At 35.1% G+C, this 13,697-nt stretch overlaps 1 protein-coding gene across 2 annotated transcripts; it reads right to left on the reverse strand.

Moving 5' to 3' along the window:
• Nucleotides 1–5,375: 5,375 nt before the first annotated feature.
• Nucleotides 5,376–13,229, reverse strand: LOC132267247 (peptidyl-prolyl cis-trans isomerase FKBP43-like). Of its 2 annotated transcripts, XM_059768351.1 has the most exons (14): nt 13,087–13,229; nt 12,522–12,595; nt 12,074–12,306; nt 9,573–9,712; nt 8,537–8,915; nt 7,986–8,225; nt 7,613–7,849; nt 7,235–7,477; nt 6,554–6,827; nt 6,297–6,384; nt 6,154–6,195; nt 5,985–6,033; nt 5,859–5,878; nt 5,376–5,774 (listed from the first exon to the last, which is right to left on the reverse strand). In XM_059768351.1, exons 1-14 carry the CDS (start codon nt 13,097–13,099, stop codon nt 5,770–5,772), a joined length of 2,037 nt encoding a protein of 678 aa, XP_059624334.1. In that variant the 5' UTR covers nt 13,100–13,229; the 3' UTR covers nt 5,376–5,769. The 2 variants fall into 2 exon arrangements, with proteins under 2 accessions (XP_059624334.1, XP_059624333.1); XM_059768350.1 differs by having other exon boundaries at nt 5,376–5,878.
• Nucleotides 13,230–13,697: the final 468 nt, after the last annotated feature.

The following is a 13,697-nucleotide window of genomic DNA, read 5'->3' on the forward strand; positions in this document are numbered from 1 at the left end:
CACTACCAAGGCATGTGGTGGTGGTGTATTTATTTATTTATTATTATTATTATTATTATTTTTTATTTATTTATTTTTTTTGACGTGGTGTCAAGTGACTTAAAATAATTCATAATTTACTAACGGATACATGCAGTCTTTCCGTCTTACCTACACTCAGCAATAATTGAGAAAATTTACAGGTGGTGGCCGGCCCCAAGGAGATTCCAAGAGGTATGAGACAAACTAGTCTCAACCCTACTTGTCCCTTTAGCGAATACCACATTCCAGCCTCGTCCCAAACTCGTGACAGGTTTGGGATATCAATCCCATCATCATTTATCAACATAGCAAAAAAATTCTATCCCCGCCCCCTCCATCTGGTCCTGATTTTACCAATTTCTTGTCAAACCCATTATAGATTAAGGCAACACCAACATTCAAGCAAATGATCACCATTGGATATATAAATAATATCGTGAATATACACAAACACAAACCCTGCAAATGGGGGATAACAGTACCAGTGAAGATGGTGAAACTATATCATTACACAAGTAGGGCTCGGGTGAGAGGGATGTCGTATATATAAATATAGTGATTGTAGATATATATATATATATATATATATATAGATGTGTGTGTGTGGATAATATACATATATATGTACGTACGTATGTGTGTGTACACTAAGGGTCAACGGCGCGTATAGGATAGCATAAAACCCATCCCCTTCCCCTGTCAATCCAAGTTAAGGCTGCAACTCGGGTGGGCCCAATCCGAAATGACCGGAGCTGGGCAACGTTTTTCTAATTTCAAGTTGGGTCTGGGTTATATATTTTGAGTCCGAATTCAATTCAAGCTAGGCTTTGGTAGATATGGATGAAGCCCGAAGCTCAACCCAAGTCCGAAAATATTATATGTATTTATAATTATACTTAAATCACAAGAATGTAGTAGTCAAGTTGATAGTGTTCTTAGGATTTATGCTTAAGGTTTCAAGTTCAAGTTATGGATTTTCTATATAAGCCTAACCCGAAATGAGTGCCAGGCCCGCCCAACCCACCCGAGTTGCAGCCCTAATCCAAGTTGACTTGAATTCTTTTTTACTATTTCTGTCCCAGTCCTATAAAAACTATCCCAAGTGAAACCTTATATATTAGCTAGGGTACGGGCTAAATTTTCCTTCAACCTTGCCTTATAATTGTGCAATCTTTTTGGAAAACTATACAATCATATGTTATTGCTGTGCAATCTTTGTTAGAAATTGTGCAACCTTACATTTTGTACAATATTTTTAAAAAATTTGTGTACAATATTTTTAAAAAATTTGTGTAACCTTACGTTATAGTTATGCAATCTTTTTCAAAAATTATGCAATCTTATATTATAATTGTTTAACCTTTGTTAAAAACTGTTCAAGCATACCTTTTTGTATAACATTTTCCAAAAACTATAGTGTCTAATTGTTGGATAATATTTTATACATTTCCGATCAACAACATATATTTTGAATGAATAAAATCTGATTGAGAGAGAGAGAGAGAGAGAGAGGGGTGGGGGGGGGGGGGGGTGAATGGAGGAAAACTACTACTTTTTCATTAATGAATAGAGGAAAACTACTTCTTTTTCATTAATAATATCTTTTTTAACTCCAAGAGTCTAGTACATTTTATACTTCTCAAAACATTGGAAAGATACCAAAATAATGAGCACACTTCTCAACCATATAACATATTACAAAAATATTATATTTTCAATGCCAAAGTTAAATTAAACTAACTAGAGTTCCAACACATTAACCTCACATGCTTCCCTTTAATGTGTTGCTCTGCTCTTCAACTCCCAATAACTTTCTAAACTTCACATATTTTTATTTTGGAAAGTGCGTTTTGTTAAGATGTTAGCAACTTGATCCTCTAACTTGCAAAATGGGAGTTGCACTTCATCCTCTTCAATGGCTTCTCGAATGAAATGATGCTTAATAGCAATGTGGCAAGCACGTCCACGAAAAAATTGAATTTTTGGCCATAGCAATATATAGCTGATTTATTGCCACAAAAATCTGTGTACCTTCTTGTTGCTTCTCTTGAACATCTTCATAAATGCTTCTGAACCAAATTGCTTGTGAAGTTGCCATGGGAGTTGAAACATATTCAGATTTTGTAGATGATTGAACAACAGACTGTCGCTTCTTTGATGCCCAGGAAAACACACATGAACCAAGAAAAAATGCATATCCGGATGTACTATACATGTCATCGATACAACTGCCCAAATAACTATCACACTATCCTTATTATTCTACATCCGAACCTCTGAAATACATGATCCCAAAATTGATGGTGCCACGAATATGTCTCAGCATTCTTTTTGTTGAATCAAAATGAAATCTTGACAATAAACTTACTGCAAACATAATAATGTCCGGCCTTGTGGCTGTGAGATGCAACAAATTTTCAACCAAACTTGTATACAAAGTTGTATCAACCATCACTTCTCCATCATCTTTAATAAGCTTGTCATTCACAACAAGAGGTATGTGAAATAAAAACTCCATCTTCCCCTTGAAATATGTCAATGCCAATAAAATGTTGTAGCAGCCCCATGTCACTCATCTTATCCATTTTCATCATTTCTTTCTTGAAATTTTAAACTATCTTTGAATTGTTTCCCAAAAATAATAAATCATCAACATATAAAGTAACAATGAGAATGAAGTTACCTTGAATATTCACATACAAGGTTGGCTTACTCTTACTTTTCTTGAAGCCCTTCTCCATGAAATAAGAATCAATTTGGCTAATACTATTCCCGTGGAGTTCGCTTCAGCCCGTACAAAACTTTTTTCAATTTATTTACTTTTTTCTGTCTCTCCTTCCATGACAAACTCTTTGGGTTGTTCAACATAAACTTCTTCCTTGAGTTCTCCATTTAAAAATGTTGATTTTACGCCAATTTGGTCCAACCACCAACCTTTTTGGGCTGCCAAAGCAACAAGAGGTCTAATGGTATCAAGGCGAGCAACTGATGCAAAGGTTTCATGAAAATTGACTCTGGACTGCTGTGAATGACCTTTTGCGTCCATCCTTGCCTTTTTTTCTTTGCCGTAAACTGTTGGCCCCAGCCTTTAATTCATGGTTTACCTTTATAATGTCAAAAATTAGCTCAAGGTCCATTCCTGAGATATTCTACAAGTTCTGGTGTGCTCATGTCAATTCTGGTATATTCAGGGGCAGTAGTCATTTTCAATTCGTGTGAGCTCTTTTTAAATTCATTGAAGAAGATACGTTGCATTATAGTTACAGGTTAAACCAGTCACAAATCTGATTTATAATGATATCATGTCATTTCAGGGGTATTTATGTCTTTTGCGTATAAATGGTGCACATGCCTGACACATGTATGAAGCGGTCGTTGTGAGAGAATTCCATAACAGTTGCACAATTCTTTCGGCAATAAGTTTCAATTTGTATTCAACGTATATAGAAATCTGTAATCCTAAAAAAAATCCCTTCAGAATTACCCTAATACAACTAAGAAATATTAATCACATATTAACCAACAACATAAAATCAAAACATATATATATATATATATATATATATATATATATATATACTAATCTTTGGTGGGTAAATAATTGAACCACGACACATATATATAATAAGAATAATTCAAGAAAAGGAAACAATGAACATAACAACAGTATTTCCATTGCAAGACCCTTCATATCAAAGGCTCTGACGTGCGCATATGTCAAATGAAATATATATATATATATATATAACAATAGAATCTGTCCCTATCTACTTGCAATATATAAATTCATAGTACATCCCCTCGATGCGCCTTTGGTGCGGACACAAAAATGTGTTATATTTGAAATGTCAAATGGGCAATAAACTTTTACATTTATAAAAGCTGTTAACATGTCTGCGCAAGGGTTGTATTCTTGAGCAAGTATGCCTACTTCCTTATTCATGCTCCCTTAGTGATTTCTGTTGAATACATTGTTTTGGTTTTTTTATTTATCTATAACTGGAGTTAAGTGGTAGATAGTTAATTATGGAATTTTTCGTTTCTTGTTAATCAGAGGAAGATCTTATGTTGTAATAGAATCAAGCACAAAAGATTGTACCCAAATTTTACAAAATTAATAAAATTGATATTTGCTTCATATTTTGTTCTTTGTTTTACAGATACAAAATTTGTGTACACAACATCATCTTCTAACCTATGTAACTTTGTATAGAATTTATAGTTAATTAAAATTCTATTATTGTCATAAATGAAAATTTATATTTATATTAGTCATGTCCTACTTTTTGAGAATTTAATGTGTTGTACCCGTATCGTATTGTGTTCATGTCTGCATCCGTATCCATGCTTCTTAGGTTGACACCTTCTCACATATCTAGTAATCTGAACTCAACTCTCTAGTAAGTGAGGCAGGACGGGCTGGGGATGGAATTGGAACTTTAGCGGAACAGGCTCGGGATAGGAGGTCCGTGTCCTCTAGAGTTGCCATCGCAGGCCTATACTCTGAAGTTTGTTCTCTCTGGCTGTGTTCACAGTGGTCTACAATCTCAAAAGGTAGTTTTAGCGTGACAGCCCGCACTAAACGAAATAAAAGCCTCCCCTGAGCTTTAGCCTGATGGCTTTCCATGTTCAAATAAGTCTGAATTTTTTTTTTCCTCATGGTTTCTATAGGATTGATTGTAATGGCAGATATTGTACATTTTCAGCGCTTTTATCATCACCTTGAGTGAAATCAAAGCAGCCAGATGCAGTTGTGCCTCCACTTGATGACACTCTCAAGAAGATAACTGAACTTCTGTTGCAAAGCAAGTCTGCCATTCATGAATTTCGCAGGCACTTTGAACTCAAGGAGAATCCGAAGGTCATTTTTACCGAAGCAGTTCTAATTAAAAAATTTGTATAGTGCTATCAATTTCTTTAAACATTGGGTTTTAAACTTGATCAGTCTTGCAGCTGAAGAAGTCAACTAGAAGCTTATTAAGAGATAAACCTTATGCATCAAATGAGGAGGGGGAGGCTATTGGGAATGATTATGTTGCTGAAGCTGTCAATTCTATAAAAAATGCATCTGCTTTCAAAGTCAAGAAAATAGGGGACTCAACTCCTGTTCAAGATTTCGAAGCCATGATGCCTCGCAGGGATAGCCCAAAATGGGTTAGTAAAGCAGTCAAGGATATGAAAAATAAAATTTTTGAATTGCATATAATTATTTCCATTCTCATTCCAGTAAAATCTTGAACAATTAGGGTGGCTTTTTTGTGACATTTTACTCACAGGGAACACTTTGCATATAATTCTGCTTCATTGATCGTGCAGTTCCTTCAAGTATGCAGTTAAAAGCTATACCTATAATCTATCTTCAAAAACTTGAAACTTGTATCATAATCACCACGCGTTCATTGTTTAGGGACAAAATGAAGCATGGAGATAATCTCTTAACTCCATGCTTTCACTTAAAACCTATGAAATTTCACTGCTTGCAGTTAAAAAGCTATACCTATAATCTATCTTTAAAAATAAAAAATAAATAAATAAAAAACTTGGAATTTTTGTCATAATCACCACACATTCATTGTTTAGGGACAAAATGAAGCATCAGGATAATCTCGGAACTCCACCATACAAAAAAAAAAAAAAAAAAAAAAAAAACAAAACAAAAACCACTGTAGCTCATTTTGTCATAAAATTACCTCCCCACCAATCTAGCACAGAAATGATAATTCGCTCTATAGTTGCTCTTTTTCAGGTTCAATCTGCAACAACGAATCAGTTGAATCAGCGGACATCAACCAATTCAACTTCATATACCAGCCAAGAATTTGGTGGTATATTCTCACCAGCTCCTTGACTTCCATATCTGCAAATCAAGAACAATAGAAAGTGTCATCCAATGGAGATTAAAAACCAGGAAAGAAAATATAAACCTCTGAAGATATTTCTTAGCAAGATATTCAATAATTTACCCCATTGATGGTGGGATAAAGAGTCTTCTTTTCTCACCGACTCGCATACCTGAGAGTTACGCACAAATGAGGTTAAGGTTATGATTACAGCTAACCTTGTGAAATATAAATAAACAGAAAGTATAAAATGGAACTTGGGAGAATTGATTTCAGTCACTCAGGTAACTACCATCAAGACCAACATTCCATCCGTCAATAACTTTTTTAGCACCTGCATGAACAACATGAAAGGACTTGGTAAAATATCCTGGCTATATATATATATATATATATATATATATATATATATATATTATTTTGTCATGTTAATACCTAGGCGAAACTTATAGGGCGCTTTGCCAATATTCGAGTCAATAACTTTTCCATTCTCCCTTAGCTTACCAAGGTAATGGACTTTGACCTGAAACAAATAAGAGTGTATTCAATTAACAAATATGTATGTCTGGGTGCTCCTCTCTACAATATGGTCCAAGTTAATCTTCCTGTTCACGATCTTGACTTGGATGACTACATATACCAATAATCATTCAAAACAGCATAATCTTAAGTCGGTTAACAAACAAACTTGCCTTTTTCCCTGGAGCAGCCATTTTGCCATCAAGTTTACCCATTTCTAGCTCTTCAATAATTAATCCATTAGAAAAGGTTCTTGTTTGAGATAACTTGGAATCTGAATTCTTATCCCTGGATTCCAAGCTGGTCTTGTTCTTTTCTCCTGTTGACAACATAGGTACATCCACATTCACATTTTCCTCCAGAGTTTTACTCTTCCTTTTCTTCTTAATTTTCTTCTCCACCGACTGGTCTCCACCAGCTGACTGCTCGGAGTCAATTTTGATAGTCCTGCACAAAATGTAGAGTTAAATTTTTCTACAACAATCAGAGCAAAAATATTATATCTTAAATATACGATAAGAAAGGTAGCATAGAAAATGACTGTTTCAGCAGATGAGGACAAGAACGTATGAATGAACAGAAAGACACCCACTATAGGAACCGCAAATGGACAAAGATTGACAAGTGAGCTGCAATAGTCAGAGCTATTGCATATGTTTCGAGTGAAGAGATAAAAATGGACATTGGGAGGGTAAAAACGTTCTATCTGGTTTCAAATAGAATAGTTGTAAAGCTAACGTTTCAGATATACATTTCCTCGCTCTGCAAGGAAGGACAGGGTGGGTGGTTGATGATGTCACAACAAAAACGAGGATCTAATCAAAACTTAAGGGGAGAGAGGAGAAAAATCTCACTTATCATTGGATGGCTTCTGATCTTGTTCAATTCTATCTGGCAGATCCATGCCCCTCTTACCAGTCTCTGCGTCGTCCTGCTTTACTTGGCGGCCTTCATCAAGAATATTACTATGGTTTGCACTGCTAACCTCAAGAGATTTCCCCTCGGCCCATTCTTTCCTTCTCTTCTTCCACTTTGTGCCATTTTCGGAGCCCACTTCAGCAGAAGACAGCAAGGAATTATATGACAAGTCAGTTCCCCTGCTTGAGCATGTCATATCAAGTGGACACAAACAGAATCATCAAAAATATCCAATGTTTTCATGTCTGTACTTATGCACGCATCATGCTGAATCAATTAGATGTCACAGCTTTACAGGAACTGATAATACTCACTTATTAGTGTCTGGCTTCAGTTTGTTCTTATTTCTCACAAGCTCATGGTCCGTGGTAGTACCCACCGCTTCATCTTGATGGGTTTTATCCTCTTCAAGGGCACTGCAATGTCTAGAACTATCAGACTCCAGAGTTTTTCCCTCAGATCGTTCTTTCCTTTTCTTCTTAGGCTTTGTACAGATTCCAGTGCCCAATTCAGTAGAATTGGACAAAAAATTATATGTCAGGTTTGATCCTCTGCTTGGTATGCCATATAAGACGAAGAAAAACAATGATCAAATAACAGAATTACCAATAAGATACAATGTGTGTATATGCACTTTTGCATGCAATATTTTAGATTCAACATCCAAATAGAGACTATAATACTCACTTATCAGTGGCTAGCTTCTCATCTTGTTCATTTCTAACAAGCAGATACTGGCTGTTACTCTCAGCGTTTCCCTCTTCGTGCTGCATTTTATCCTCATTGAACGCATTGCTAAAATTAATACTACCAGTTTCAAGAGTTTTTCCCTCACTGTGTTCTTGTTTTTTCTTCTTTGGCTCTGGGTCATTCTCAGGGCTCACTTCATCACATGGCTGCATAGAACTGTATTGCGGGTCCCTTCCCCTGCTTGATACACCAAATGATATGAACAGAAGCAATGAAAAGAATGATCAGCAAAATTCTCCAAGTGACACAGTCATGCAAAAAGATGTCCATGCATGCATCACTACAATTCCCCAATACGAGTATATGCTAGTGATTTCAAGGCTTGTTTCTTTAAGTTTAATAATTTATGGATTATCAACTTCTTTGTTCAGAGATGGTCAGTCTCCATAAACTTCAAACAAGAAGAGCCAAAAGGAAGTACTGGGATTAGGAACTTGCCAAATTCATGCAGAGAATATGTTGTGACTGATCAGTTATAACACACTCACCTTTCTGGCTCACCATCTATAACAACATTAGGTTTTCCTTTTGATTCAATGACAGGAGTGCCATCATCTTCAGTCTTTGCACATGTGCCATTGTTTTCTGTCTTGTTGCCCGTCTCACCTATTACCCTGTCAGCCTTTTCTTCTGCTTTCAATATCACATTTGTCTCAGTTGATTTACACTTGTATAGAGATGAAATGGGGCAATTGTCTTCCCCTTCTCTTTCTGGTCCTGGAACATTCCTACTAGCATTGCCAATTTTTTCCTGCAAAAAACTACTGTCATCATCTGACAAAACAGACTGGTATTTCTTCTTAAGTCGTTTACGGCCGCCTTTCCTGTCCTTTGGCTTCTTGTTATCCAGCATCTCCTCATCAACAACTGGAATCAGAAGCAAGGTATCTCAGAAGGTAAAAATAAAAAAAAAATAAAAAAAAAAGGATATTGCTTAATAAATGCACTATTATAATGAACATGGACCACGCAAAATCAAGTTATGCAACAGAAAAACCCAAAAACTTATCTCATTTGGGTTGAGGCATGTCTAAATTATTGGAAAGGAAAACCTTCCATTAAAATCATGCAGAGTTGAATTTTATGCAGATCATCTAACTATGATTCGCTAATAGAGTTGTAAAATCTGTTAACATCTAGACTCTGATTCAATAGACAGGAACAACCTTTGCAATGGGTGTCACCCAAGTCCAAACAAAATAAATTAGGCACTGGACTTCTTACCATATACAGTATATTTTTTTGATAAAGTCTTCTTACCATATTTGAAGTAGCACAAAGTATAAGTGGATTATAATAGCAAACAAAACAACAAAGTATAAGTGGATTATAATAGCAAACAAAACAAAAATCAAGTAATTTGACAATGTGATGTGTAAAACATATATAATTTTCTCCGCATTCTTTCAATAGAAGGCTATGAAGTTAAAAAGACAGAGTTAATTAATAATCACAATTGTGGATTTAATAATCACAATTGTGGATTTAATAGGATAAAGGATGTGTATCAGGTGCAGAACAGACCTCCGTCACTTGAAACGGGCGAATGTGGGAAAACTTTTGGATCACTATCATCAATAAAACTATCGTCGTATTCATCTTCATCACTGCGATGATTAGATTCCTCTGTCTCAGTGTTTGCAATATCCTGCCCATAGGAATCTCTTTGCAATCATGGTAAAGGAAAAGTAGAAACATAGCAACCAAAACAAAGAGAACACTTGAATAAATGGACAATGATGTCGCTCTTTTTTCTGATACAAGTGTAAGCAGAAGGATGAAGATATTCCTCATAATAGAATTGTCACAAGTCCCCAACATTGTTAGGGATAAATAAATATGTAAAAAACACCCAAGACACTGTGCAATTGTGTAATCAAAGAAAGTGTTTGAAAATCAGAAGCACAATCAAGAACACGGGTTTAACTGGTTTGGCGAGAGGAAAAAAAATAAGATAATGCTGGGATTGTAATATTCACCATTTTGACCATCCATATTCCATAAGATAATCTGGTTAAATCTATTACAGCCTGCATCTTACAACTCAATCAAAAAACTCAAAGCCATTGCAGGACTGCAATCCATTAGTCTCTCACATGTCATGGCAACTAGGGTTGTAACAGGGCAGGTTCAAGCAGGCCACCCTATCCCAAGCCCACTCCACCCCTCATAGGCCCTGGGTCCTAGATCAGTTCACCCCACTATGCATACTATTTAGATAAAAAAAAGTCCGATAAATTGATCGTAAAGTTTTAGAAGAATCTACCTATAAACAAATACTTTACAAACAACTAGGAAAAAAATACTTTACAAACATAATCATAAATATTCTTACATATAAAATAATAATAATAATCTTAACTTTGTAGTTAAAATTGTAAATTGGCATGAAAAAAAAAGGCTTTAGTTAATAATAGGGGTGGTTCAGGGTTTTCACTCTTTTCCCATAACTAACCTAATTAGAATGCACCCAAACCCAAGGTAAATTAAATTGACATTGCTAATGGCGACGCCCACGATCACTGAGCCTTGATATACACCGTATATTGGTACTCAACGATGAAAAATCACCAATAACATACTAAGAAAGAACCCTGGATTGAACTCGTGATTATACTATCACTAATGACCAACTTGACAAATCTTCAACTTGATGGTCAAAACCACCCATACAATGCCAACCCATCACCTCCACCTAGGTGATTGTCCCCCCACATCAATACACCATGAGAATACTCAATGGGAAAACCCATGATTCACTTTCTAATCTAAAAACTCATCAAACTAAACTAATCCAATATCCGCTTGTAGACATAATGCAGTACTACAATCAAGGTAGCAACACAAGTTCTATGCTTGACTACAACCATGACCACTAAAGCAACTCCGATGCATCTGTTGAATTGTAATGTTGTTTCAAGATTCTCTACCTAAAACTAGATACATCATATGCCACCAAAATACTTAACCTGGAAGCACCACAAGAAATCCATCAAACATCTTGCACACCAACTATGGAAATATGATATCGCTAGGAATGTATACGCACAATACCCCCAAGATCATGTAAAAATTTACGGGCAAAAGTGCTTGAGACTCCAGCCATTGCAGGGTCTAGGGGAGGGTTAGATGTAAACAGCCTTATCTCCGCATGCAGAGAGGTTGTTTCCTTGTTTCAAACCCTTGATCTCCACGTCAAAAATGGAGCGACCTTACCTCCAAGATCATGTGCAAGTGTGAAATCAAAGAAGTGAAGAAAAATAAACAAAACATGTCACAAGCAAGAACAAAGGTTACATTATTTGACAAAGAACTACATCCATGAGCAAACTGGTAAGGAAGTAGTTCACTACAAACTTGAAAAGTAGAAATTTTGTGGATTATCCATGAAATAACCGAGTGAATACCACAAACATCTCTCTAATTTGCTTAAGAATTCCAAACCGTTGTAAACTGCAGTTCTTTACTTCATTTCAACCTGCTATCACATACATGATAGTATGTAATATGTATGCTGGACCAACTTGTAATAGCAAGTCCAACCATCCATAAGCCTTGAAATTTCTGCATGAGTTATTACATCAAGAAAGGAAGAAAGTCTCTTTGGAAGAAATCAACTCCCTAGACCCAGCACCACAATGGGGTGCCACACTATATCCCACTCTCTCGCATTTGCAAGAGCCTCTTTCTTTTCTTAACTGTACGGAAATTTAGAACTATATTTTAGTAGCTCCCAAAAATACCCTTCAAAAATAAAAAGAGTTAATAAAGAACTATGGGTGGTATTTTGCTCTACCAACCCAACCAACAGCATAATATGGTAGGAAAAACTCTCTTAAAATGTGAAAATAGTGATTTAAGATAAATTAAAAAAAGGTAAGATGGTGGTCGTGAGAGTCATAATAAAAACCCAAGATTCATGACAAGTCATTGATGATGCGTAGCACTTTGTTGGTTATGCATATCATTGCAAGAAAGTAATCAAATATGAAAGACAATAATCTTATAAATGAACAAAAGGATACGTATCATCATTTAGATTTGAATGCCGGCTATTTCCCACATAGTAACCAGTGAGGTGAACACTTCGAGGACCAATAACTGAGAAAAGAACTTCATCAGCCTCCTCAAATTCCAAATCCAAATGGCAAGACTCAGTCTTATCAGGCAACAAAGCGCATAGAAAAACAGGGCTCTTATCTCCTATATTACACTGAACTAAACTCTTCTTTGTCGAGGAACTGATTCCCAATGTCGCCTAAGAAATCACAATGTATCATATTAACTACACAATAATATCACAGTTCATAAAATCTCAAAATTTCCACAAATTTGAAATATAATGCATAAGGGGTGTAATAAATCACTCAAAGAACCTCAAATACAAGCAATAAATAAATAAATAAATATATGAAGCAATAAACCAATAAAGAAACTACATAGCAAATACAAAGTTTCTCAGTAAGCAAACACCTGGGAAATGTGAAGTTTTCCTCTCACCCTATCAAACAAATGAGTGAACGGTTTACCGGGTTTAACTTCAATTCCTGAAAGGACAAATTATATTAAATGAATTTTAGCACTCTTAATAGATGAACACCAACACATACGGAGTCAAAAGGAACACACGCACATTGATTATCTGCAAATAAGCGATTATAAAAATAAACAAAAGAAATAAAACATACTGTTATTGGTTCCTGACGAAACATGACAAATAAAAGGAAACAAAGTTTTGAAATAATCTTTGATTTTGAATTTATTTTCAGAAAACATAAAACTCAATTCGGACAATACAATTAGCTGACTTAGACACGATTTAGTGTTTTACATAGTTTTAATTTCATGTCTACAATGATGGAAATTGCGATATGATAAAAAATTTCCTTCTGTTTTCCGTTTTCGTTCTTTTTCTCAGCAACCAAACGAAGTTCTGATAGTCTGTATAACTAACGTAAATATACAAATTTACACATACAAAAATATGATATAATGTATAAATTACATACAAATATAGATATTTAGAGAGAGCGCTAACCCCAAAAAGCCATCCGTCAAGCTGAATCGTTGGAAGTTTCGACCAAGCCCTAACGAACAGCAAATGAGGGTCTCTCTCTTAAACCCTATGTGTGTGTGGAACTAAAGGGACGGGGTTTGGTCTTAGCGGTGAGGTCGGGCTGCCTTCTGAATATCCCCACGGGTTGGCGCTGCTTTGTAAACCCGTGGGGTTGCAACTTGGGTTGGATAACCCAAATCTAACATGTGTCCAGTTCGATTTTTTTATAAATTTGGGTAATTATTTTTATACGGAGTAATTAGAGTTGGGCGTGGATTGATCCAAATTTAATTACGATTAAACTTGAGTTGAACTATTAGTAACTCGAGCCAACCCAAACCCGAATTTTAAAATTATTTTCATATATATTTTTATTTTTAAATACATTATATAATATTTAAATTATCATTACTTTTTTTCTTTTTAACTTTTTTTTGTTAAATTTTGACTTATGGTATGTTAACATTTAGGATAATTAATTTTTTTAAAATTTATTTATAATTTATTAAAAATTTTAAAAAAAAAAGTCTTTAAACTATTTTTTGTTTAATAGTAATTTAATATAAAACTAATTCAAGAACATATTAAATTTT

Source organism: Cornus florida, unplaced genomic scaffold, assembly GCF_030987335.1.
Source record: "Cornus florida cultivar Cherokee Brave unplaced genomic scaffold, ASM3098733v1 CherokeeBrave_3.0.0_Hap2_Chr07, whole genome shotgun sequence".
Taxonomy (NCBI): Eukaryota; Viridiplantae; Streptophyta; class Magnoliopsida; order Cornales; family Cornaceae; genus Cornus; species Cornus florida.

Coding starts and splice junctions, on each gene's coding strand:
- LOC132267247 (XM_059768350.1), bottom strand. Junction 12,307..12,521: donor GAAAACTTCACATTTCCCAG/GTGTTTGCTTAC, acceptor GTGATTTCTTAG/GCGACATTGGGAATCAGTTC. Junction 7,850..7,985: donor GAGAAGCTAGCCACTGATAA/GTGAGTATTATA, acceptor CATACCAAGCAG/AGGATCAAACCTGACATATA.